The following is a 24,938-nucleotide window of genomic DNA, read 5'->3' on the forward strand; positions in this document are numbered from 1 at the left end:
CATCCCTTTCTGTTTACACTCCATCCCTATCTACTCTCCCGTGTGGGTCCATTTGCGAGTGAAAAGTAAAACAACATTAATCACATGATGTCATGCTAACAACATTATAGGTTGTGCAGACGTTGACATGTCGATATGATGTGCTGTTGTTAACATGACAGATTTGATTATGTGGACATCCGGGAAGGCCAGGACGAGTCGGGTGCACAGGTTGGTAAGTTCTGCGGAATCATCGCCCCCCAGCCCATTGTCTCCAATGGCGACTCACTCTGGATTCGTTTTGTCTCTGATTATGGGGGACAATATGCGGGTTTCTCGCTGCGCTATGAAGTCTTCAAACAAAGTGAGTTTCACCAACGTTATTACACTTCACAACCTGAGAGTCGGCTTCGTTTGTGTCCTTAACTTAACTGATAGCTCATGATGCTGGGAGAGCCTGGTGTGGGCTTAACGGTTAAGATGGCTGGCTTAACATCTTAGGGTCTTGAGTTTGAGCTCCTGACGTGTCGTTGAAACAGCAACAGGTGGGTTGACTCAGCCTGGCATCTCCTTTCGAGGTCGGCAAAATGAGTACCAGTTTACTGGTAACCGGGGCACTGCATCAGCGGCACAGCCCGTCCTCCCAGGAATAACGCAACCAGCAGCCACAGGCTGCAGACGAAATAATATGATGCTTGGAACACAGGTTCAAATACCATATATCATGTGTTCGTCCACTGTTACCTCCATCACCGAAGGTGGATGGACATTGTTTTCACCCGTCTGTCTGTCCGTCTGTCCGTTTGTTTGTTTGTGAACAAAATATCTCAAAAAGTTGTGGATGGATTCGAACCAAATTTGGTGGGCAAGTTGGGTATGCACCGAGGAAGGAATGATTAGATTTTGGTGAAGATTTGAATCCGGATCCGATATTTTTAAAACTGATTTTTCACCGAAACCGATATATAGTAGGATATTTGAAAAAAATTTGGACGGATTTGAACGAAACTTGATTGATGAGTTCATTAGGTGACAAGAACAAGCCGATTAGATTTTAGTTCAGGTCCGAATCCAGATCCGGCCTATCAGTGGGATACAAAACGTAAACTGTTCATCCCGGCAGAGGTATGCGCTCCACCTCGGACTCTTCTGGTTTACTAAGTTTTAAGGTTTAGTCAATGTATTCTTGCTGACACAGATCTGTTCAGTCCTCTGTTCATATCCTAGTCTTAGTGCTGTCGTGATCCATGCACAAGTTCCTCTATGAGCCCGAGATCAGTGTTTCTCAACCGTTTTTGTCCCACGCCCCATTTTGATTTTCAAAAAAATGGTACGCCCACCATGATTGGAGACACTACAGTACATATACTACATATGTATTCAAAAGGCTTTATTAAGACTTTATTGCAAATTTTATTCAATTGCTGCTCACTTCAATGGGAGGGGCCCTTGATGCTGGCAGCAGATTTGTTTGATTCGAGGAACCAATTTTGTCAGTTTCAGCCTTAAATCACCACATTTCGTGATTTCCAGTTTATTTCTCTGAGCTTGCAGCAAACAAGGGCGCGGTGAAGCAGTTTTTAGTTAGGACGCTATGAGGCATCAGTCGCAGCTTCAAACTTTTGAAAATTTGAAAGTGCAAAGTTATGAAAGCGATCATATATTGATTCATTAATTCTGAATCCTCATGCCCCACCAAAATATTGCCAAGCCCCACCTTGAGAAACACTGCCCTAGATCAATGAAAATAGACCCACACTCGAGGACAACACACCTGCATGTGTACAGGCGGCATACACACCCCATACATGACTGAGTTTATACTTTAGACTTTAGAGGGAAATTCTAATGTTTGTAATTGTTTTTGAGATGATGGATTCGTTTGGTTAGAACATGTGGAGTTATTGATCATGCTTGTAGCATTCTGCAAAAACACCCCTAAGCAAGCTGTTCTCCCATAATTTGGATGATGAGCTTTCCCTTATGTTCAGTCTTAAGGAATCGTTTAGGAACAGGTGATAATGGTTTGTTCATCAATGCAAACACCGGTTGTTCTGAAACGACCTGATGGCTTCCTAACCACAGTGAATCACGCACACATGCCATCCGAGCTCGTCTAGCTCGCCATTCCGAGTAACTCGATGAAGAAAGCAGTTTTGATCTTCACGGATGTCGAAGAGTGATGTGGTTCCGCAGTCGATTCTTCATAGCTTGGGCAAATAAATAGGACTAAAACGACTTGAGTTTGAAGTCGTGGTGATTCGGCTGCACTGTGCATTACCGAGTTAGTGGTCTGTTATCATAAGTCCACAATTAACTTCAAACGGTCCCACCTCGTACCTGCAGCGAGCAGGTACCATCGACTGCTTCCTCCAGCAAGAGGCACGTGTTGTATTTAGTACATGCTAAAAGGGCAGATAAGGAAAAACAAAAGTCTGCTTTTTATCTCATCAAGCATGTCAATGTCCATCGTCAAGACAAACGGTTTGGCGAACACTCAGAGATGTTGAGCGGAATCGCCAGGATTCACACAGACGAATCGCCAGGATTCACGCAGACGAATCGCCAGGATTCACACAGACGAATCGCCAGGATTCACACAGACGAATCGCCAGGATTCACACAGTCGAATCGCCAGGATTCACACAGACGAATCGCCAGGATTCACACAGACGAATCGCCAGGATTCACACAGACGAATCGCCAGGATTCACACAGACGAATCGCCAGGATTCACACAGACGAATCGCCCGAAAGCATGACTGCGTAATTTGCCTGTGCACATCGTCCTTCGCTTCTCAAGGTACTAACATTGTGCACTTTGTATCTCATCAAGTTCGCTTGCAGCCCATTTAGTCCCACGTCCTTTGTTGTGATCACTTGCTTAATGTTCTACCACAAGCTCTTCTTAACGGGTGTGAAAACCGAAGGTACCGCACAAAACAAATGGACATTATTGGTGCATGGTACATGGGGTAAGGATGCGATTCAAAGGTGAAAGGTACAAACATGGCTTATATTCCGTGCTCGCACTATTGTTGTTCCACTTACTTTACAAGCCTGGTGTTGCCTTTTCGGTTAAGGTAGGGTCTTGCGTTAAGGTAGGGTTAAGGTAGGTCTTAGGGTCTTGCGTTCAAACCCCTGTCTGCCGTTGAAATTAACACCAGGTTGGGTTGACTTAGCCTGAGTGCCAGTGCACTGGTAATAGTGGGCACTGCATCAGCGGCACAGCCACACCTGCACCCGCACCCCCAGCAAATCATGCAACCAGCAGCCACAGGCTGCACACGATGGCTCGCTAACTTACTTTACAGAGCAAGACACAGCTAAGACCATAAAACCACCCCTCGTGAAGGTAGCGGAAATCAGGAGTTCATGGGGGAGAAAAGTCTGAATGTCGGGGAAAGTTGAGCTTTACGAAGTTATTAAAATATGATTGTCATTGACCATCACATAACGCTAACCCCGGTGCTGTGAGGAGCCACCGAGCAGATGTTGAACCTTGATGGCGAGACAAAGAGAACACTTTATCATGAGAAATATGGCCTACGGCTCGGATGAAATCTGGAGGATGCGGTTACATGGTTTAGCGCTTTGATTGCGGGTGGCGTAATAAATGCCATTTAATCCCTCCTGCCCACAGAGCTCGCAGGCTGAAAGCAATAATAAACACTTGTTCCAGTGCAAAGCCGCCCGTAACAAATGACCCTGACCCTCACGATGCCTCAAATGACCTCTTTGTGGTTACCCCCTCCATGTTGCCCCAGGCATCAACTGCCGCAAGAACTTCACAGCTCCCAGCGGCTTCATCTCGTCTCCGGGATTTCCCAAAAGTCACCCGCACAACTTGGACTGCACCTACACCATCATGGCACCGCCGGACTTCTTCATCTCTCTCACCTTCATCTCCTTCAACATGGAATCCGACCATGGGATGCCGAAGGGGCCGGCGTGTCAGTACGACCACGTCGAGGCTTGGGCCGGCCTGCCCGGTGGTGAGCACCTGAGCTGCGGCTATCGGCTGCCCTTTTGTTCCTGTGTGATTGAATGTGGTATGCAGTGAAATACCTGATCATCGCCTTTCGCGTGGATTTAACTTTCGCGCTTTTTTGCCGTCGATTAATTTCCGCGACGGTTAACCGCGGTGAATAAGTATTCCTTGCTGAGTACCTGTCTTAAACGTAGACGGGAATCACGTTTGATGCCCGATAGTTACTTACCGCAAGACAACTTTCAAAGAAAAACCCTGAAAGATAATTCCCATGATCAATGAGTACTTTACAGATCCACTCTGTTGCTATCAGTGGGACACAGATCCGGAAGGCTGAAACTCCCTGAGACATGTAAGCAGCTGCAATGTAGTAGAGTGAAAGTACAAAACAATTACACTATTGGCTTGTTCATCGAGATGTTTAGCGATGGCAGCCATATTGGCATGAGGCATTTGACGGAAAATGACCATACGTCACCATTACTTGGTGTTGCACCAAACTCATGAAAGTAAAGCCATGAGCACCAAAAAACAGACTTGGAGGACTTCTTATCCCATGAACAATAAGTACTATTCCCACGAAGAATAAGTAATGCCTCCAACATCCTTATCCAATTTAGAATCCCATGTGGGCAGGGGCAACTTGCTTGTCAGGTTAAAGATAATCGTTCGGTTTGATGGATGTTTATGGTCCCACAAAAAAAAAAATCTTATGTTATGAAAAGCAGACCAATTCACAGTGAAGTGCTCACAGTGCTGTAGGAAACCGATTGGCTGTTAATGGAACCCGGCAGTGACTTCTTCTCAGAAATGCATCCAAAGTGCAGTAAAAGTCAGGTGTGCAGATGTGTTCAAAAGAAAGCGATGTCTTCCATTTTACTGCCATAATTTGTGGCATGCGTCAATAGCCCGCAGTGTAAAAGAGACGAGGGTGGTGACCTTTACATCGCTTGCTGCAGAGCTTCAAGGTCTGTGCGGTTCTTGGGGGGTTGGAGGAGAAGGACGGGGTTGCTGTGTTCATGGGGAGATGGGGTTCGCGCGAGCCTGCTAAGGCATTTTGTTACATGAACACAATGCCGATCGGGTTTCATGACTAAGAAAAGTTTTGAGGAGCAGACAAACTTCACTGGCAGTATGAACTTGGAAAAAGGCTGCCTCAAAAATCTGGTGAACTTGTTGCTGTTGGGTTAATAACTCTCTTCGACGACGGTATCCGTTATGCCCGCCTGATGGTCGAAGTCCGTTTCAACTCCGAGCTGAATAAACAAAGCAAAGGTGGGTAAGACCAGCTGTTCAGACCGAGGCGGAAACTTTAAGGCCGCACTCGAGCTCGTGCTGTTGGGAGGTAAATAAATAAGGTATCGGGTTGGCTTTGTGTATCCGGCTATAGGGAGACCACTCAACACGCCTTCACGTGAAAGTGTTTGACTTCCGATGACATTCTCCATCTCATCGACTCACTTTCACCCAAATCTGACCGCGCGAGGGGCGGATGGACACACAGTTATCCTGGAGGTCGGTTTAGAGTGTATTTATACAGATAACACGTCCAGATGATGAATTTCCATCTTTTTGATGTACACACATGTAACAAAGCGAGAAACAGGCCCTTGTTATCTCAAGCACTATTGATTCAGTGATAAAAGTGAAAACTACCATCACACACGATTATTCAAGGTCCGGATACACTCTCCAGGCTCTGTTTGAAACTCGTTACCCAATGAAAAAAAAAACAGAAAGAAAATTATAGATGTCAATATTATAGACCACAGACTACCTCAACGCTCACATACGTGTGAACATTATTTATATATCCTGTCTGAAGGAGTGTACCGAATGCAAGACTTGATTCCGATGGAATAAGCGTGACTGGTTCATCACAACTAATACAAGAGGACATTTTGAACAGTAAATGTTGCGCAGAGTTCCTGAATATTGCATGACGTGTCCCCTTGAGAGAGGTTTGAGGAAGGCCTCCACGCAATCGGTACAGATGTAGCGTTCATGGAAGCAGACCACTGGGAGAGAGGGCAACTCAACGCTAATCCCAACAATGTGCAGCGCTTTAGACTCTAACGTTTTAAAAGAAAGCTCCAGGCCAAAAACGGAAAACCACCTCCATTGATTGCATCTGCCACACGTCTCAGATTGTACAGATCATCGTTTTGTCGTGACCTGACTCGTCTCCTCCTACGTTGAAGCCTCCATGAAGAACCTCACGACCTTGAAGGATCACTTCGATTGCACTGCTTCCACTTCATTTGCAAATCAGTCGTTATCATTCTCTCTTGGACATCCTCTACACATTTTGAAAGTACAATGTTGACACCCGCCATCAAAGCCGGCCACCTTCACAGGTCACGTACACTCTCTCAGTTCTGAGTAAAATGATGGAATGGATGAGTGCATTTAGCATCAGATTGTTAATGCTTCACCTCTTTCAGTTCTGCTTGTTCGGCCGATGCGATGGCAGTGCACATTTGTAAAAGAGCAGCGAAGACAGCAACTGAGGCTGTTCTCTTTGGGTGCTCCTCAAGGGCTTTCCATGTAGTGGGCATGAGTCCAGGTGGGACACTGTCTCGTCACGTGTTAGCAGGTTGAAGGAGATGCATTTTTAGATAATTATTTCCTTTATTACAAGACCGACTTATAATCTTCCTCATGGAACGTGTAAAGTTCTTACAACTTCCCTTCGTATAAAAACTATCCATGTTCAAGTTTTTTTCCGAAATGGTCATCTTTAGCATCTAAATCACATTAATTACAACGAACCATTCCATCAATCCTTCCAATTGGGACCACACTCTGTGCAGAGCGTTGGTGCTGCCTGAACAGTCTCCTTGGCTATTGGGTACAATCCTGGATGGGTCACCACTCCAACACAGTATACCAGCAAGCTGGTACTCATTTTGCCGACCTCAGAAGGATTACAGGCAGAGTCAACCCCACCTGGTATTAATTCAACAGCCGAGTGGGATTTGAACTCAGGACCCTAGGATCCAAAGCTCACCACTCTAACCATTCAGCCAACACCAGGCATACACTGACCATGCACGTCGCATTCAATGCGTTAACAGGCTTACGTATCCGTGCCAGCGTGTACAAATGCCTAGCTTGAGAAAGATGTCACAGGGCCAGAGCCACTTGTGTGGGTCACGGATAAGTTGGTGTGTGGCACGTCCTGACCTGTTCATTGGTCAGCAACAGCCCGGGTGGCACGATGTTTCTGGTCCGACAATGGTCAAGGAGTTTAGATTTGACCAGCCGGGGTCTTTTACGCCTACACGATTGCAAATCGGACAGGCGACTTAGCATCCTCCGAAACTCCTAACTGGGTAGCACCGGGAAGGCAGCTTCGGTCGGAATCGGACAAAAAACGAGCTTTTCAGGATGATCATCCGAATGAAGCATCTTTACCTCCGCCACCCAAGGTGGACGGAGGTTTATTTTTTTCACCCCTGTTTGTCTGTCGGTTTGTTTGTTTTCTGTAAGAAGGATATCTCAAAACCTTATCTGGACAGATTCAGACAAAACTTGGCAGACAGGTTGGGTGTGTGACAAGGATGAATTTATTTAACTTTGATGAAGATCTGGATACAAGAAAAAAAAAATTCAAGTGATTATTCACCATTGAGAGATGGGGGTAAAGTTATATATAGCATGATATCTCAAAAAGTTGTGGACGGATTTGGACGAAACTAGGTGGACGAGTTGGGTAGGTGACAAGAACAAGCCGATCAGATTTTGGTTCAGGTCCGGATGCAGATCCTGGCCAATCAATGGGATCCAAAACATAAACCGTACAGCCTGGCAGAGGTATGCATTCGACCGAGTGCCGTTCTAGTTACCCTGCGCTCATGAAACGAAAAGCATGGTTAAGCGATCGGTAGCGTACGTTGTACGTGTCTGCATTTTGTTAAGAGCATACATCAAAAACCGTTCAGTGGAAGAAATTGAAACTTTACCACATGTTACATGACCATGTGATTTAGCGGTCACTCTTTTGAGATCAACATTGGCCAAGCCTGGCGTTGGCTTCGCGGTGAGGGTGGTGGCTTGGGATCCAAGAGTCCTGAGTTTGAGCCCTGTTGGTCGCTGAATTTACACCATGAGGTTGACTCAGCCTGTCATCCTTCTGAGGTCGGTGAAATGAGCACAGTGTGAACTGGTAATATAGGCCATAGCTGTGACCCTCACCAATGATGCAACCAGCAGCCAAAAAGGCTGTACACGATGGGAAACATCTGCCAAAGATCAACATAGGCCAATTTTCTAAAATCGTAAATTTTCATCTGATTGACAAGAAATTTGAAGAGGATTTGCATATCAAGTGACTGAATTCAACGACCAATTATTTTTGAGGTCAACTTAGGCCAAAAGGTCAACATTGGCCACATTTCTGAATTCCTCAATTTTCATCCAATTGACTTGAAATTTGAGCAGGATTTGCATATCAGGTCGCTTTATTCAACCACCAATTATTTTTAAGGTCAAAATCGCCCAAAAGGTCAACAAAGGTGAAAAGGTTGACGTAGGCCAAATTTGTAAAATTGTCAATTTTTATCCGATTGACTTGAAATTTGAAGAGGATTTGCATGTATTGTCACTGAATTCAACCAAGCAATTATTTTGAGGTCAACATGTCAACATCGGACCAATTTCTAAAATTGAGAGATTGGGTTAAAAACGATATATATCATGATATCTCAAAAAGTTGTGGATGAGCTATTACAAAACTAGATTTGAGTTGGTTCGGTGACAAAAGAGTTGGCTCGCACCAAGTCCTTCTCAAGACTGCGTGGGGTATGTATTCTATGAATACCATCTTGTTATTTATGGAATAATAGGTACAAGCTTTTTTAAACTTGTGATAATGTTGGAAATCAAGACGTTGTAATGTGGCCTTACTCTGTCGCTCTTTTCATTCGCCGTGTTTCCATTAGTTTTCCTATGGTGGTGGTGGGAGAGTACCTTGATAGCCAGAACTGTGGGATTTCAAGAAAAATACTTCCATGATACTTCCCCCTTACATTATTAAAAGACAGAGTAGGTGTGGAAGGAGTGTTCAACTTTGCGCAATCTTCTTCCGGTTAAAAAAAGAGCAAAATAAAAGGGGAAACAAATCATTCATTGTTATTGTCCATCCTTCCAGACCATGAGATGTAATAAAAGTGTGAGTTAATATCTTTCCTTTAGTTGTTGGGAATGCAGTGTCTCTTACGACTTGGGTCAAAGGCGTGTTTTGAACATGCGTTTACTATGACGTCTCATCGATGTCATTTGTTTCCACGTATCATGACATGAGATTATGTTCCTTCATTTTATTTTCTGATATTGTTATTCTCATTATCCTTTTCCTTGCATTGTGGGAACCTTTTTGTTGTGTTTTTTAGAAAACTGGGATATTACAACTTTAAAAGGCTACTTGGACCTGCAGTCTCTTGACTGGACTTTGTTTTTTGTACACTATACATCTCTGGGTCTTGCCATATGTGATGTAAGCACGGTTCCTGTGGCCTCTGTCACCTCTTCAGGAAACAGCATTAATGGAAATGACCTCATTGTGATCAGGTTTGGGAAGTACCTGCTCTTTTCATTCTAGTTTTCGCTCCCATTCTCTATTCAAGTCACCCACAAACATGGACGTATTGTTGCTATTATATTGTTTCTCACGTTCGAGAAAATTTTCCTCTCTCTCTCATTCTCTATCCTCTCTGTCTGCAGTCCTTTAATTGTAAGATACCTCTGCATCATCTCCCCAAACATGCATTTACACTGTGCATTCGTTTACTGGCACTGATGCTTCGTTTACTGGCACAATTGATCCGGGTCATGAAACGTGAGCCGAACAACCCCTGCAAGTCACATTAGTTTGTGGTTAAATGACGTCAAGACCAAAACATCATCGTGTTTACATCTCAAATGTTGCTTGTTCATTGAGATGTTTCGCAATGGCAGCGATGGCAGCCATATTGGCATGAGGCATTTGACAGAAAATGACCATACATCACATACAGAAAATGACTTGGTGTTGCACCCAAGCTATCAAGTTCTCTATTTTTCTATGATCTGCTTCAATAATCCAAAACTTCTGGAATAAAATTGCAGACTCTTTTCTCCCAAATCACACCACACAAGAATGTCTGCCACAGGCCACAGCTATTGCCTCATTCACAAAAACACAAGGAACTATGTAACCAACGAATGTTTGTAGCAGGTTATGCACCATTTGTTGATGATAATGATATCATAAGGTTTATTCCCTCCCCACCCCCATTCAATCTTGTAACAAATATTTCCTTTTGACTTACATGGAATTTGGTGGAAAATGATGTTCTGAAAATCTGGAGTCGCCTCTGTTTTTCCTGTTTCAAATACTATGGCTAATATTGTAACCAAAAACAGTATGGAGTTGCACTTCACAACAACACCAGGAACTAGTGAGTACAGTCGGATAAGCCTTGCTGATGTATGGCGGTTATGTCATTTTGGCAAATATACAAAATGTAACTAGAACGGCACTATGTAGATCGCATGCATTCGCCAGGCTAAACAGTTTACGTTTTGTCGCCCACTGAGAGGCCGGATATGCATCCAGACCTTAACTAAATCAAATCTACTTGTTCTTGTCATCTAACCAACTCGTTCACCAAGTTTTGTCCGAATCTGTCAATAGCTTTATGAGGTAGCCTGCTCAAAGACAAACAAATAAGAAATATTTCGTGCAAAGCACAATACTTGCAAAATCCAAATAAACAATAGTTGCCATGGAAACAGCAATTTGGTAATTTCGAAAATTTGACCTATCAAATGTTTTACATGATGGAATATTGTGCATAAATTAATTTGCTTGAAACATTTTCAAATTGCCACCTAATGGGTGTTTAACATGTTTTGGATGGCATTGACCTTTGAATAATTTTGACCAGATTTTATACACCGACTTGTATACTACACATACATGCAAATAAGCTGTGTAAGTTTCAATCCACGTATACTTATACTGTGTGTATATGTATATATATATATATATATATATATATATATATATATATATATATATATATATATATATATATATAGTGAAATTAACAATTTATGTAACCTGACCTTTGACCTTTTGACCTATTATCCCTTCCGGTTCTGGGTTTGGAGCGTCGACAGGTCTCTTTCGGGGCTCTCTGCTGACGATCTCAAAGTTAAGTTTCCATTCGTTATCTGTCCTGTTTTAACTGTTTATTTTCTCACCTACATGTTACTGTGTGTTCCGAGTTCGGTTTTGTTTCAAAATTCATGCTATTTTGTGAGATTTCGTCGACCTTGTCTTACCGGGTGCTTGAGGCCCACCCTTGAGGCTTGAGGCCTTCCAGTTCCCCTCGGTGTACGATCGTATTTATTTGTTTTTTCTCCCCATTACCTTCAATTTCCATCTTCCCCACTTTCCTAACGTCCCCCATCCCTCCCGATTAATCACTCTATTTATTATCTTAAATCAAAAAAATATATAAAAAACGCTACCTTTTTCCGGTTCTTCTTCTTCTTCATCTCCTCCTCTTCTTCCTCCTCTTCTTCTTCATCTCCTCTTCTTCTTCTTCCTCGATTTTTTTTCTACAACACTTCCATGACCTAATCTGTTGAAAACTCTCTCAAACATTAATAATAATAACAAAAACGATCTCTTATAATGCTTCATCTTCCTCTTTCACACATGTGGTACTCTTTATGGTATCATAATGCACCACTCTTCTTCTATTTAAAAAGACTGCTCTCAGTTCGACCTTTCCTTCATACCTTGCCTAAAAAATCCAACTGTTGCAGCGTTTCTTCTCTCCATTCTCTGGATTCGCCTTTATTGCATCCCTCAAGAAATGTGTTAAATCGCATCTCTGACCTAAAACTTAAAAAAACACCAGTTTGCGATGAATGTTCGCTTTCCATCAACCATTCTTTTTTTCCAACTTCAGTGCCAACTCACCCATCTCACCCGGCACTCTCAAAGCAACCATCCCACTCTTCTCCCTCCAAGCCTCCCTCTCAACTCTCTCAAAAACACCCCCTCACCTTTCTCCCACCATTCATCCCCCTCACTCATCCTTCTCAAAGTTGCCCCCCCTCCCATCCACAAAGCTGCCTCCTTCTACTGCCCTCTCACCTCCATCTCTTCACTCCACATCCTCAAATCCTCAACTGCCTTCTTCCCTCTCCCTTGTCCCCCCTCTGCCCCAGCACCACAGAACCTTTTCTCCTCCTCATTTGGCCCCCTCCCCGAGCTATTCTGCAATCCCCCACACTCTTTCAACAACCCTTCTTACCTCCGCCCCTCGTCCGACCCTCCCCCTCCCCCACCCCTCGTCCGACCCTCCCCCTCCCCCACCCCCTGCACCCAAAGCCTCCTCCCCTACGCCCCCCACCCCCTGCACTCAAAGCCTCCTCCCCTACCTCTTCATTAAAAGTGTGGACCTCAAATATCCGGGGCCTTCGCTCAAACCTTTCAGATATTTCCATCCCGGTTGCCACTGACAAACCAGACATAATCTGCCTAACAGAAACTTTCCTCCCCCAAGACGTCTCTGACTCCCATGTATCCCTCCTTGGTTACTCCGTCCTCCGGTATGACAGACCTGAGCCTCGTCCTGGTGGAGGAGTTGCTCTCTTCATCAAAAACTCTATTCCTCACTCTCCATGCACTGCCCTCACTCCCCCACACCCCCAGGAATACCTATGGCTATGGCTTCCCCTCCACTCCCACCTCATGTTTATATGTGTACTGAACTGTCCACCTAACAGTGATGACTCCATCTACACCTCACTATCCGAAAACATGGACCAACTTCTATCTTCCTCATATGTGGTGACTTCAATTGTCATCATGCCAGTTGGCTAGGTGTGGGTACCTCTCTCACCTGTCATGGCACCTCAGCAAAAGCTTTCTGCGACTCATTGGGACTGACTCAATCGGTCAACTTCCCTTCCCGGATCTCAACCAATGGTACTCCATCTCTTCTGGATATGATTTTGACAAATTTCCTTGACAATATCTGCTGCTCTTTTTCCGCTCCAATCTGTTCTTCTGACCACGTCCTTGTCAAAGTGGACATCTCTCTGGCTGTTATCAGAGAACCACCTCACCCGCCGTCGAGTCTGGCATTTCACTCAAGCTGACTGGCAGGGTCTACAAGCAGCCACCAAACTTATAGACTGGTCTCCTATCGCTACTTTCTCCAACATCAACTCATCCTGGGAATTCTTTCAAAGAAACTTGCTCTCCCTCATGCACAGATTTATCCCCTCTCGTCTTCAGTTGTCCTACCCTTCCTCCCACCCTTGGTTCACTGAAGCTTGTGGTGAGGCAGTTGTCCTGAAACAACTTGCCTTTGCCTCATGGAAAGCAAACCCAACTGAAGGGAATCTCAGTTCCTTCCATAAAGCTCGGAACAAGTGTGTATCTACCCTCAGGAGAGCCAGAAAACAACATCTTTCGAATCTCAAGTCTGAACTTTCAAACCTCTCTCCCTCCTCAAAATCCTGGTGGCATCTAATCAAATCTGTTTCTGGTGGATGTTCCCCCTCCTTCCCCCTCCCTTACCTCAAATGGGCGCGCTGCTGATACCACACGTGAAAAAGCTCAATGCCTAAACTCGGGGTCTGCATCGAAATATTGTGTCCAAACACCATCACTTTCTCTACCCACCTTACCCAGTCACACCCAACTGACCCTGGACTCTGTGTCCTTTCTCCTGACAAGGCGGAGAGCTTGCTGTCAAACCTCGACTCAGATTCTGCAACCGGTCCAGACGGCATCAGCCCACGTGTCCTCAAAGCCTGCTCTTCTGCTCTTGCTCACCCTTTCTCGATTCTCTTCACCCTCTCATTTGCTCAAGTCCATCTGCCATCTGCTTGGAAATCAGCAAACATCACTGCCCTGCATAAAAAGGTGCAAAAACAGATCCCTGCAACTACAGACCAATCAGCCTTCTTTCAATCATCAGCAAGGTGATGGAATCCATCATCACTTCAGACATTAAATCCTTCCTCTTCTCCAATGGCTTGATTTCCAATCATCAATTTGGTTTCAAACCAGGTCACTCTACCCTGGATATGCTGCTTCTGCTCTCCCAACAATGGATGGAAGTCCTCAATGCCAGACAGGAAATCCGAGCCGTATCCCTGGACATATCACATGCTTTTGACACGGTCTGGCACCCTGCCCTGCTCACCAAACTCTCTTCCCATTGTATCCAAGGCCATCTCCACTCATGGCTCGCAGACTTCCTCTCCTGTCGCAGTCAACGTGTGGCCCTAAATGGAGTTCTTTCATCCCCTCTTCCTGTCCAGGCTGGAGTTCCTCAAGGTAGCGTTCTGGGCCCTGTTCTTTTTCTGGTTTTCATCAATGATCTCTCTGACTCTCTGCAAAATCCTCTATATCTCTTTGCTGATGACTCCACCCTCTGGCGTACCATTGGTCATCCCTCAGACCGGCAAGCTGCAGCTTCTTTGCTCACTGCTGATCTGGATAAAATCACAAACTGGTCCAACACGTGGAACATGTCTTTCAATCCGGACAAATCTGACACTCTCACTATGTCTCTCCGAAAGGACCGTTTAGAAACCCCCCCCATCCACTTTCTCAACAATCCTCTGGAAGAAGTCCTTTATTTCAAGCTTCTGGGTCTCACTATCTGCCATGACCTTTCCTGGGAAAGCCACATTTCAAACCTTGCCTCCAAAGCCAGTCGCCGACTGGAAATCCTCCGTCGTGCAAAGTCCTTCCTCGGCCCACCTGAACTCCTGACCACTTACAAAGCTTTTGTCCGCAGCCTGATGGAGTACTGCTCTCCCCTCTGGGGTGGTGCTCCTGCCTCCCACCTTTCTCGGCTTCACGCTGTAGAAACCAGGGCATTTCGGATCATTGGCATCTCCCGCACTGAGGCTGAGTCTTTGGTCCTCTCACTCTCTCACCACAGGCAAGCCGGTGGTCTTTCTGTCTTGTACCATCTCCTCTCCAGCCTCGCCCCCCCCCTGCTCTCTCTGTAATTTGTCCCCACCACATTTCCGCAGGGCGTTCAAGGTCCACCAACAACCCCCTTCTGGTAAAACTTCCAAAATCACGAATCACTGCTCACCTTCACTCTTTCATTCCTCTTTTTTCCCGCCTTTGGAATAAACTCCCTCATTCTATTCATTCCCATTCTTCCCTCCAGACCTTCAAAACAGCTGTTCACCACCAACTCTTATCATCCCCCATCCAAATCCTCGATCTTTTCTACCCCCGATAATCCACCCAAGCCCACCTCCTTCAAATTCCCTGCTTTCCTTCCTGAAAGTCCCTGTAATGTCCATCTTCTATTCCCCATGTTCCCCATCCCATCCCTCTCCCTTCCACAGATCTCCTAATGTCTCTGTTTCCCACTGTTTTGTCCTTCCCCCTCCCTCCCCTCTTGTCTCATGCCCCCCTTGCTGTACGTTGTGTGTTAGCTCTCGCATGAGCCTCGACAAGGTATACAAAAAAAAACCTAGCTTTCCAGCTTGTTACAACCTCTATACCACATGGTGAAGTTTCGTGAAGATCGGAGTAATAATGTGACCTGTCGGTGATTGCCATACAAACAGATATACAAGCAGACAAACAGATAGAGAGACAGACACTATCAGGCCAGACCAACTGATGACTTGTGAATCTTTGATTTCACAAGTAACAAGCAAGGGGCGAATACATAACCTCCATACAGTTGGTGGAGGTAATGACAATACCTGCCACGGGCTTTTGCTATGATCACGGAGACATGAAGCTTGGACACTGCTCGGCCTTATCCCAGCAATAAGTCACAATCCATCTTGTGTAGATAAGCTATTATTGGAACTTGTGCATCTCATCTGTTTGTGGTTTATCCTTGACAACTAAGATCAGATGGTTTGAAGTTATTTCCCACGGCACTATAAAACTATTCACAAATGAAGTTTTCAAACCAAGCTGTTCCCTCATCATATTTGTCTGAATATTCCACAAAGTTTTGGTCAAAAATGGTTTACCCCTGGGAGGGTTAGAGGTAACAAAGGTATAAAATATTTGGAGACTTTAAATTAATTATTGGTGTAATTACTACTCCACAAACTCATCCATTATTTTGAAAGGTATCAACACATCTTGCAATAATTCAAATAAATGTTGCTCGAGTTGATCGTGTGAGTTTTTTTTCTTTCTTACTTTGCTTGAAGCTCATGTGGGAGCTATGATGCAAATCATGCACACGTGTGCAGACATCGATGACAACACCAGACTTGACTACAGACAAACATAGCCGGTGACCTTGGGACGAGAGGCGTAACTGTTTGGACCACTCGAGGTGCTGGAGACACCATCTTGTGCTGGACACACCATCTTGTGAAGTCTCTTTCCTCTCCACAGTCAGTGGGGCAGTCGAGGATAACTATACCCCTCCCCCCCCCTTGGATATCAATCCACAGGGTTCATTCATGCTCTTACCTCTAAATGCTGAGTGTCAAGGAATTAAGCAGCACGTTTCAATTTTATAGTCGGGCTGATTCATCGTTACCTTCTAAAAACATTCGGGGCCCAGGCCCCCTCAAACTTCAGATCCCCCCAACCCCAATAAAACATTTCGCACAGTGGAACGTTTCGAAACATTGGCTCATCGTTATAAAGTGGCCTATCGTCGCCAAGGGGTTAAAATAGATTTGGGGCACAGCAAAAAAGATTTGGGGCGTGTGTCTCAGTGATTGCCCTGGTCTTGGGTATAGCTCGGCCAGGGTGTGATTGAACCGCCGACCTCCCAGACACTCTAACCATAATGCCACTGATCATTAAAAGTAAATGTAAGGTGCATTTCAAGAAGTTTGGTTTAAAGTGAGACGACACTGCACCAATTGGCCATGTTACCTGTTCCGGAACATGGAGCACAACTTCAGCATCGACCAGTATAAATGGCAGAGAAAAAGAAAGATAGCAGTTAAAAACAAAATGCGGGTTGAGAATCCAAAGGATCAAAAATATAATGGCAAATCATACGATGCGAGCATTGCATCACATATGGCAAAAGAGATGAGCCATCAAACTTGAGAATGAAGGAGTTGTACAAGGATTGGAAATAGTTTCCACAGATGTGAAAACAAAGAGCATAAAGTAGCAAGAAAGCTGAATTTGGCAATGAAAATGTAAAAGTTCATCGGGGGAATCAGTTGGGGGAAAGGAGAGCAAAGGGTGACGGGGAGGGTGTAACTCTGTATTGTGTGAAAGTGAAAGAAAATAACCAAATTTGCCAAATATTGCACCCGTTTGTGGTAGCCAAAGTAAATGCAATGTTTTGTTGCTGCAAGTCCAGCAGGTGTCAATAGAGTCTCCATAGACCAGTACGAGAGAGGCACAGTAGAACTATTTTCATGAACCTGTTGTATTGCATGTTCTACCTGTGTCCTAAACCAACCATGAAAACATGTGTTTTTTCTCTCTCTCTCTCTCTCTCTCTCTCTCTCTCTCTCTCTCACTCTCACTCTCACTCTCACTCTCACTCTCACTCTCACTCTCACTCTCACTCTCACTCTCACTCTCACTCTCACTCTCTCACTCTCTCACTCTCTCACTCTCTCACTCTCTCACTCTCTCACTCTCTCACTCTCTCACTCTCTCACTCTCTCACTCTCTCACTCTCTCACTCTCTCACTCTCTCACTCTCACACTCTCTATCTACCCGCCCCCCCTTCCCTTACAGAGGGACTCCTCATCGGCCGGTTTTGTGGAAGTGAAATCCCAGAACCTATCGAGGCTGTTACTGGGACGTTGACATTGAAGTTCTACTCCGATAAAGCCATCGCAAAGGATGGATTCTCCGCAACATACTCCACGATACGACAACGACGCACGGAAGGTAAAATGTCCCATCTGGCTCACTTAGTATATCCGAGGATTTGTTGTTTCTTTCACGGACACGCACCTGTGTGAGTTGCCTCAATGGGCATCCTTTGCGTTGCTAACCTGAAATCATGACCAAGAGCACAGGCTCAAATCATTGGACCAAAATTGGGGTCTGGACCAAAACTGGGGCCTGATTGTACTAAAACGGGAGTCTGATTGTACCACAGCAGGGGTGATTGTACTAAAACGGGAGTCTGATTGTACAAAAACAGTGGTGTGATTGTACCAAAAAAGGGGTCTGATTGTACCAAAATGGGGGTCTGGTTGTACCAAAATGGGGTCTGGTTGTACCAAAATGGGGGTCTGGTTGTACCAAAACTGGGGTCTGATTGTACTAAAACAGGAGTCTGGTTGTACCAAAGCAGGGGTGATTGTACTAAAACGGTGGTCTGATTGTACCAAAACAGGGGTCTGATTGCACCAAAATGGGGGTCTGGTTGTACCAAAACTGGGGTCTGATTGTATTAAAACAGGAGTCTGATTGTACCAAAACGGGGGTGATTGTACTAAAACGGGAGTCTGGTTGTACAAAAACGGTGGTCTGATTGTACTAAAACGGGAGTCTGATTGTACCAAAGCAGGGGTCTGATTGTACCAAAATGGGGGTCTGATTGTACCAAAATTGGGGTCTGATTATACCAAAATTGGGGTCTTGTTGTATCAAAACAGGGGTCTGATTGTACCAAAACCATGGTGTGATTGGTCTGAAACGAGGGTCTGGACCAAAATGGGTATCTGATTGGATCAAAACAGTGCTGCTCTCCGTGTGCAGTCCAATGACCAGTAAAACGCAGTGACGGCTTCCTGCAGTGAAATAAAATCCCCAAATTAATATCATCCAGATGGAGGATGTTCTCAGTTGCCTTTCCTTCCCCTTGACGCCGATTGTCTGTGATATGCCTCCTATACTCCCTGGAATAATAGTCCACATCTCTCATCTGTCTCTTCTTAATTTTGCTCAGTTCAAAGGCAAACAAATCACTTCTGCTTATCATCAGCATACCGGATCGCATTATGCTTCGTGCTTTCCCTCTGAAATGGTCCTTCTTTCCCCTCACTTCCCATCACCTTGTTCAGCCTAATGTGCCCCCACTGACCTTTCCCATATCCCCAGCACAGATTACTTGCCAGCTCAGCTGTTTTCATCCTACTCACTCGTCGTTGCTTTAAAGGGGGGATTTTTTTACAGTGAATTTTATATCTGGATCCCCTGTCAATCAGTTGCTCCTCCACCTGACAAAAGAGAGAATAACCATTTTCCATCATGCCATCACCCACACAATCATTCGGAATGAGAGACTTGAAGGAGAGAATTTCTTTTTAACAGAGGAGAATATTTATGTCAGACAGCTTTAGCATTATTGTATAAATGATGAGGAAGTAAAGTAAATAGATGAAATATGAGTTTGCAGGATCCCCTTCGCTCAAGTTTGCGAGCAAGATGTTTTACGTTTATTGTTGCATGGTATTAACGTGATGTTATGGAATAAGGGGCTTCATGTATCATTTAAAAATTTCTCAGCAGATACCGCATTTTAAATATGTAAATTAATTGTATTTAGTATGTATTAAACATGTGCAACAAACGGGAAAGGCAAGACATAGGTGTTATTCTAGAAGTTACCATAAAACTGATGAGCAATCAAATGGTCATCACGAAGGACGATGGCAACAGTCCTCATGATTATGTACATCTTATGAGTCACTGAACTCATAAAGGTAAACAATGAGTGACTGAACTCCCACAGCAAACAATGAGTCACTGAACTCGTAAAAGTAAACAATGAGTGACTGAACTCCTGACAGCAAACAATGAGTCACTGAACTCGTAAAAGTAAACAATTAGTCACTGAACTCATGACAGCAAACAATGAGTCACTAAACTCATGATAGCAAACAATGAGTCACTGAACTCATGACAGTAAACAATGACTCACTAAACTCATGACAGTAAACAATGAGTCACTAAACTCATGACAGCAAGCAATGAATCACTGAACTCATGAGAGTAAACAATGAGTCACTGAACTCATGACAGCGAACAATGAGTCACTAAACTCATGACAGTAAACAATGAGTCACTGAACTCATGACAGTAAAGAACGAGTCACTAAACTCATGACAGTAAACAATGAGTCACTGAACTCATGACAGTAAACAATGAGTCACTAAACTCATGACAGCAAACAATGAGTCACAAAACTCATGACAGCAAACAATGAGTGACTGAACTCATGACAGCAAACAATGTGTCACTGAACTCATGACAGCAAACAATGAGTCACTGAACTCATGACAGTAAATAATGAGTGACTGAACTCATGACAGCAAACAATGAGTCACTAAACTCATGACAGTAAACAATGAGTCACAAAACTCATGAGAGCAAACAATGAGTGACTGAACTCATGACAGCAAACAATGTGTCACTGAACTCATGACAGCAAACAATGAGTCACTAAACTCATGACAGCAAACAATGAGTCACAAAACTCATGAGAGCAAACAATGAGTGACTGAACTCATGACAGCAAACAATGTGTCACTGAACTCATGACAGCAAACAATGAGTCACTGAACTCATGACAGTAAATAATGAGTGACTGAACTCATGACAGCAAACAATGAGTCACTGAACTCATGACAGTAAACAATGAGTCACTGAACTCATGACAGTAAATAATGAGTCACTAAACCCATGACAGTAAACAATGAGTCACTAAACTCGTGACAGCAAACAATGAGTCACTGAACTCATGACAGCAAACAATGACTCACTAAACTCGTAAAAGTAAACAATAAGTCACGAAACTCATGAAAGGAAACATTGAGTCATTGAACTCATGACAGGAAACAATGAGTCATTGAACTCATGACAGTAAACAATGAGTCACTAAACTAATGACAGCAAACAATGCCTCACTGAACTCGTAAAAGTAAACAATAAATCACGAAACTCATGAAAGGAAACATTGAGTTATTGAACTCATGACAGTAAACAATGAGTCACTGATCTCATGACAGTAAATAATGAGGCACTGAACTCAAAAAAGTAAACAATGAATCACTAAACTCATAAAGATAAACAATAAGTCACGAAACTCATGACAGCAAAGAAATAGTCACTGAACTCAAAAAAGTAAACAATGACTCACTGAACTCATTAAGGTAAACAATAATCACGAAACTCATGAAAGAAAACAATGAGTCATTGAACTCATGACAGTAAACAATGAGTCACTGAACTCATGACAGTAAAGAAATAGTCACTGAACTCAAAAAAGTAAACAATGAGTCACTGAACTCATGACAGTAAACAATGACTCACTGGACTCATAAAAGTAAACAATGACTCACTGAACTCAGAAAGGTAAACAATAAGTCACGAAACTCATGAAAGTAAACAATGAGTCATTGAACTCATGACAGTAAACAAATAGTCACTGAACTCAAAAAACTAAACAATGAGTGACTGAACTCATGAGAGTAAACAATGACTCACTGAACTCGTAAAAGTAAACAAAAAGACACTGAACTCATGACAGCAAACAATGAGTCACTAAACTCATGACAGCAAACAATGAGTCAATGAACTCATGACAGTAAACAATAAGTCATTAAACTCATGACAGTAAACAATGAGTCACTAAACTCATGACAGTAAACAATGAGTCACTGAACTCATGACAGCAAACAATGTCTCACTGAACTTGTAAAAGTAAACAATAAGTCACGAAATTCATGAAAGGAAACATTGAGTCATTGAACTCATGACAGTAAACAATGAGTCACTGAACTCATGACAGCGAACAATGAGTCATTGAACTCATGACAGTAAACAATGAGTCACTGAACTCATGACAGTAAATAAATAGTCACTGAACTCAAAAAAGTAAACAATGAGTCACTGAACTCATCACAGTAAACAATGACTCACTGGACTCATAAAAGTAAACAATAAGTCACTGAACTCATTAAGGTAAACAATAAGTCACGAAACTCATGAAAGGAAACAATGAGTCATTGAACTCATGACAGTAAACAAATAGTCACTGAACTCAAAAAAGTAAACAATGAGTCACTGAACTCATGACGGTAAACAATGACTCACTGAACTCGTAAAAGTGAACAATAAGTCACGAAACTCATGACAGCAAGCAATGAATCACTGAACTCATGAGAGTAAACAATGAGTCACTGAACTCATGACAGCGAACAATGAGTCATTGAACTCATGACAGTAAACAATGAGTCACTGAACTCATGACAGTAAATAATGAGGCAATGAACTCAAAAAAGTAAACAATGAGTCACTGAACTCATGACAGTAAATAAATAGTCACTGAACTCAAAAAAGTAAACAATGAGTCACTGAACTCATAACAGTAAACAATGACTCACTGGACTCATAAAAGTAAACAATAAGTCACTGAACTCATGAAGGTAAACAATAAGTCACGAAACTCATGAAAGGAAACAATGAGTCATTGAACTCATGACAGTAAACAAATAGTCACTGAACTCAAAAAAGTAAACAATGAGTCACTGAACTCATGACGGTAAACAATGACTCACTGAACTCGTAAAAGTGAACAATAAGTCGCTGAACTCATAAAGGTAAACAATAAGTCACGAAACTCATGAAAGGAAACAATGAGTCATTGAACTCATGACAGTAAACAAATAGTCACTGAACTCAAAAAAGTAAACAATGAGTCACTCAACTCATGGCAGTAAACAATGACTCACTGACCTCGTAAAAGTGAACAATAAGTCACTGAACTCAAAAAGGTAAACAATAAGTCATGAAACTCATGAAAGGAAACAATGAGTCATTGAACTCATGACATTAAACAAATAGTCACTGATCTCAAAAAAGTAAACAATGAGTCACTCAACTCATAAAGGTAAACAATGAGTCACTGAGCTCCTAAAAGTAAACAATGAGTGACTGAACTCATGACAGCAAAACAATGAGTCACTGAACTCGTAAAAGTAAACAATGAGTCACTGAACTCATGACAGCAAACAATGAGTCACTGAACTCATAAAAGTAAACAATGAGTCACTGAACTCATGACAGCGAACAATGAGTCATTGAACTCATGACAGTAAACAATGAGTCACTGAACTCATGACAGTAAATAATGAGGCAATGAACTCAAAAAAGTAAACAATGAGTCACTGAACTCATGACAGTAAATAAATAGTCACTGAACTCAAAAAAGTAAACAATGAGTCACTGAACTCATAACAGTAAACAATGACTCACTGGACTCATAAAAGTAAACAATAAGTCACTGAACTCATTAAGGTAAACAATAAGTCACGAAACTCATGAAAGGAAACAATGAGTCATTGAACTCATGACAGTAAACAAATAGTCACTGAACTCAAAAAAGTAAACAATGAGTCACTGAACTCATGACGGTAAACAATGACTCACTGAACTCGTAAAAGTGAACAATAAGTCGCTGAACTCATAAAGGTAAACAATAAGTCACGAAACTCATGAAAGGAAACAATGAGTCATTGAACTCATGACAGTAAACAAATAGTCACTGAACTCAAAAAAGTAAACAATGAGTCACTCAACTCATGACAGTAAACAATGACTCACTGACCTCGTAAAAGTGAACAATAAGTCACTGAACTCAAAAAGGTAAACAATAAGTCATGAAACTCATGAAAGGAAACAATGAGTCATTGAACTCATGACATTAAACAAATAGTCACTGATCTCAAAAAAGTAAACAATGAGTCACTCAACTCATAAAGGTAAACAATGAGTCACTGAGCTCCTAAAAGTAAACAATGAGTGACTGAACTCATGACAGCAAAACAATGAGTCACTGAACTCGTAAAAGTAAACAATGAGTTCCTGAACTCATGACAGCAAACAATGAGTCACTGAACTCATAAAAGTAAACAATGAGTCACTGAACTCGTAAAAAGTAAACATTGAGTCACTGAACTCGTAAAAGTAAACAATGAGTCACTGAACTCATGAAAGTAAATAATGAGTTTCTTCACTCATGGCAGCAAACAATGAGTCACTAAACTCATGAAAGTGAACAATGGCCGTTTTGAACAATGCATTTCTTTAACAATAAAATCTGTATTTCATTCATAAAATGTAATGGATATCTGTGCGCACGAGCATCAAGCTGTTCATCTGATGCTCACCGCCGGTCTAGCCACAGACCACATGTTTTATGAATGAAACATCCAGACGATATCATCCCTCCATTGGCAAGAATATATGAATAATGAAATGGGTTGGCTTGTTAGCGTTCCCATATGCACCTCTGGCTCGCGATGCAGGGAACCCAGGTTCACATCCCATACAGATTCAGTGGGCCATGGTTCCTTCCATATAGATTCAGATAACCCAGGTTCACATCCCATATACGTTGATGCTGGGAACTGAGGTTCAAATCCATTACAGATGCAGATAACTCGAGTTCATATCCCATACAGATGCAGGGAACTCAGGTTCACATCCCATACAGATGCAGGGAACTCAGGTTCAAATCAATGAAGATGCAGGTAAGCAGATTCAAATCCATTACAGATGCAGATAACTCAGGTTCACATCCCATATAGATGCATGGAACCAAGATTCACATCCAATAAATGCCGGAAACCCAGCTTCAAGTCCCATAAATCCCATACACCATATTTTGTCCATTGTCTACTGTTTTTTTTGAAAGAAGTTTTGTATGCAATGCCGAGGCTCATAAAGGAGTGAGAACATAGAACGGGTAAGGAAGTAACAGACAAAAGGAATAGTAGAAGGAGAGGTGAAATGGCAACATCAGCGATAATGGACAAAATAGGAGACTGAGAAATAAGGGATGTGGGAAACAATGAGTGATAGCGAAGAACAGAGGGTGGTCAAGATCATTGTCTTACATTCCTTTCCTGTAGTAATTCTCTGCAGACTACTGTAATAGGACCTGTTTCCAACTATAGTATATGAGAGTACAACTGTCATATACTATACGAGTAGTTCTAACTGTGGCATTTTTGCCTGGG

At 42.9% G+C, this 24,938-nt stretch overlaps 1 protein-coding gene across 3 annotated transcripts in view; it reads left to right on the forward strand.

The window, feature by feature from the left end:
• Positions 1 to 24,938, forward strand: part of LOC147030324 (neuropilin-1-like) — a 77,976-nt gene that overhangs the window by 13,665 nt on the left and 39,373 nt on the right. For all 3 annotated transcript variants that reach the window (XM_085874250.1, XM_085874253.1, XM_085874251.1), the window contains exons 3-5: positions 162 to 343; positions 3,747 to 3,974; positions 17,698 to 17,853. In XM_085874250.1, coding sequence (XP_085730376.1) covers positions 162 to 343; positions 3,747 to 3,974; positions 17,698 to 17,853 — 566 coding nt within the window. The remainder of the gene's footprint in view (positions 1 to 161; positions 344 to 3,746; positions 3,975 to 17,697; positions 17,854 to 24,938) is intronic.

This window comes from Eptatretus burgeri, chromosome 3, assembly GCF_056783735.1.
Source record: "Eptatretus burgeri isolate ZD-2024b chromosome 3, Ebu_testis_v1, whole genome shotgun sequence".
Taxonomy (NCBI): domain Eukaryota; kingdom Metazoa; phylum Chordata; class Myxini; order Myxiniformes; family Myxinidae; genus Eptatretus; species Eptatretus burgeri.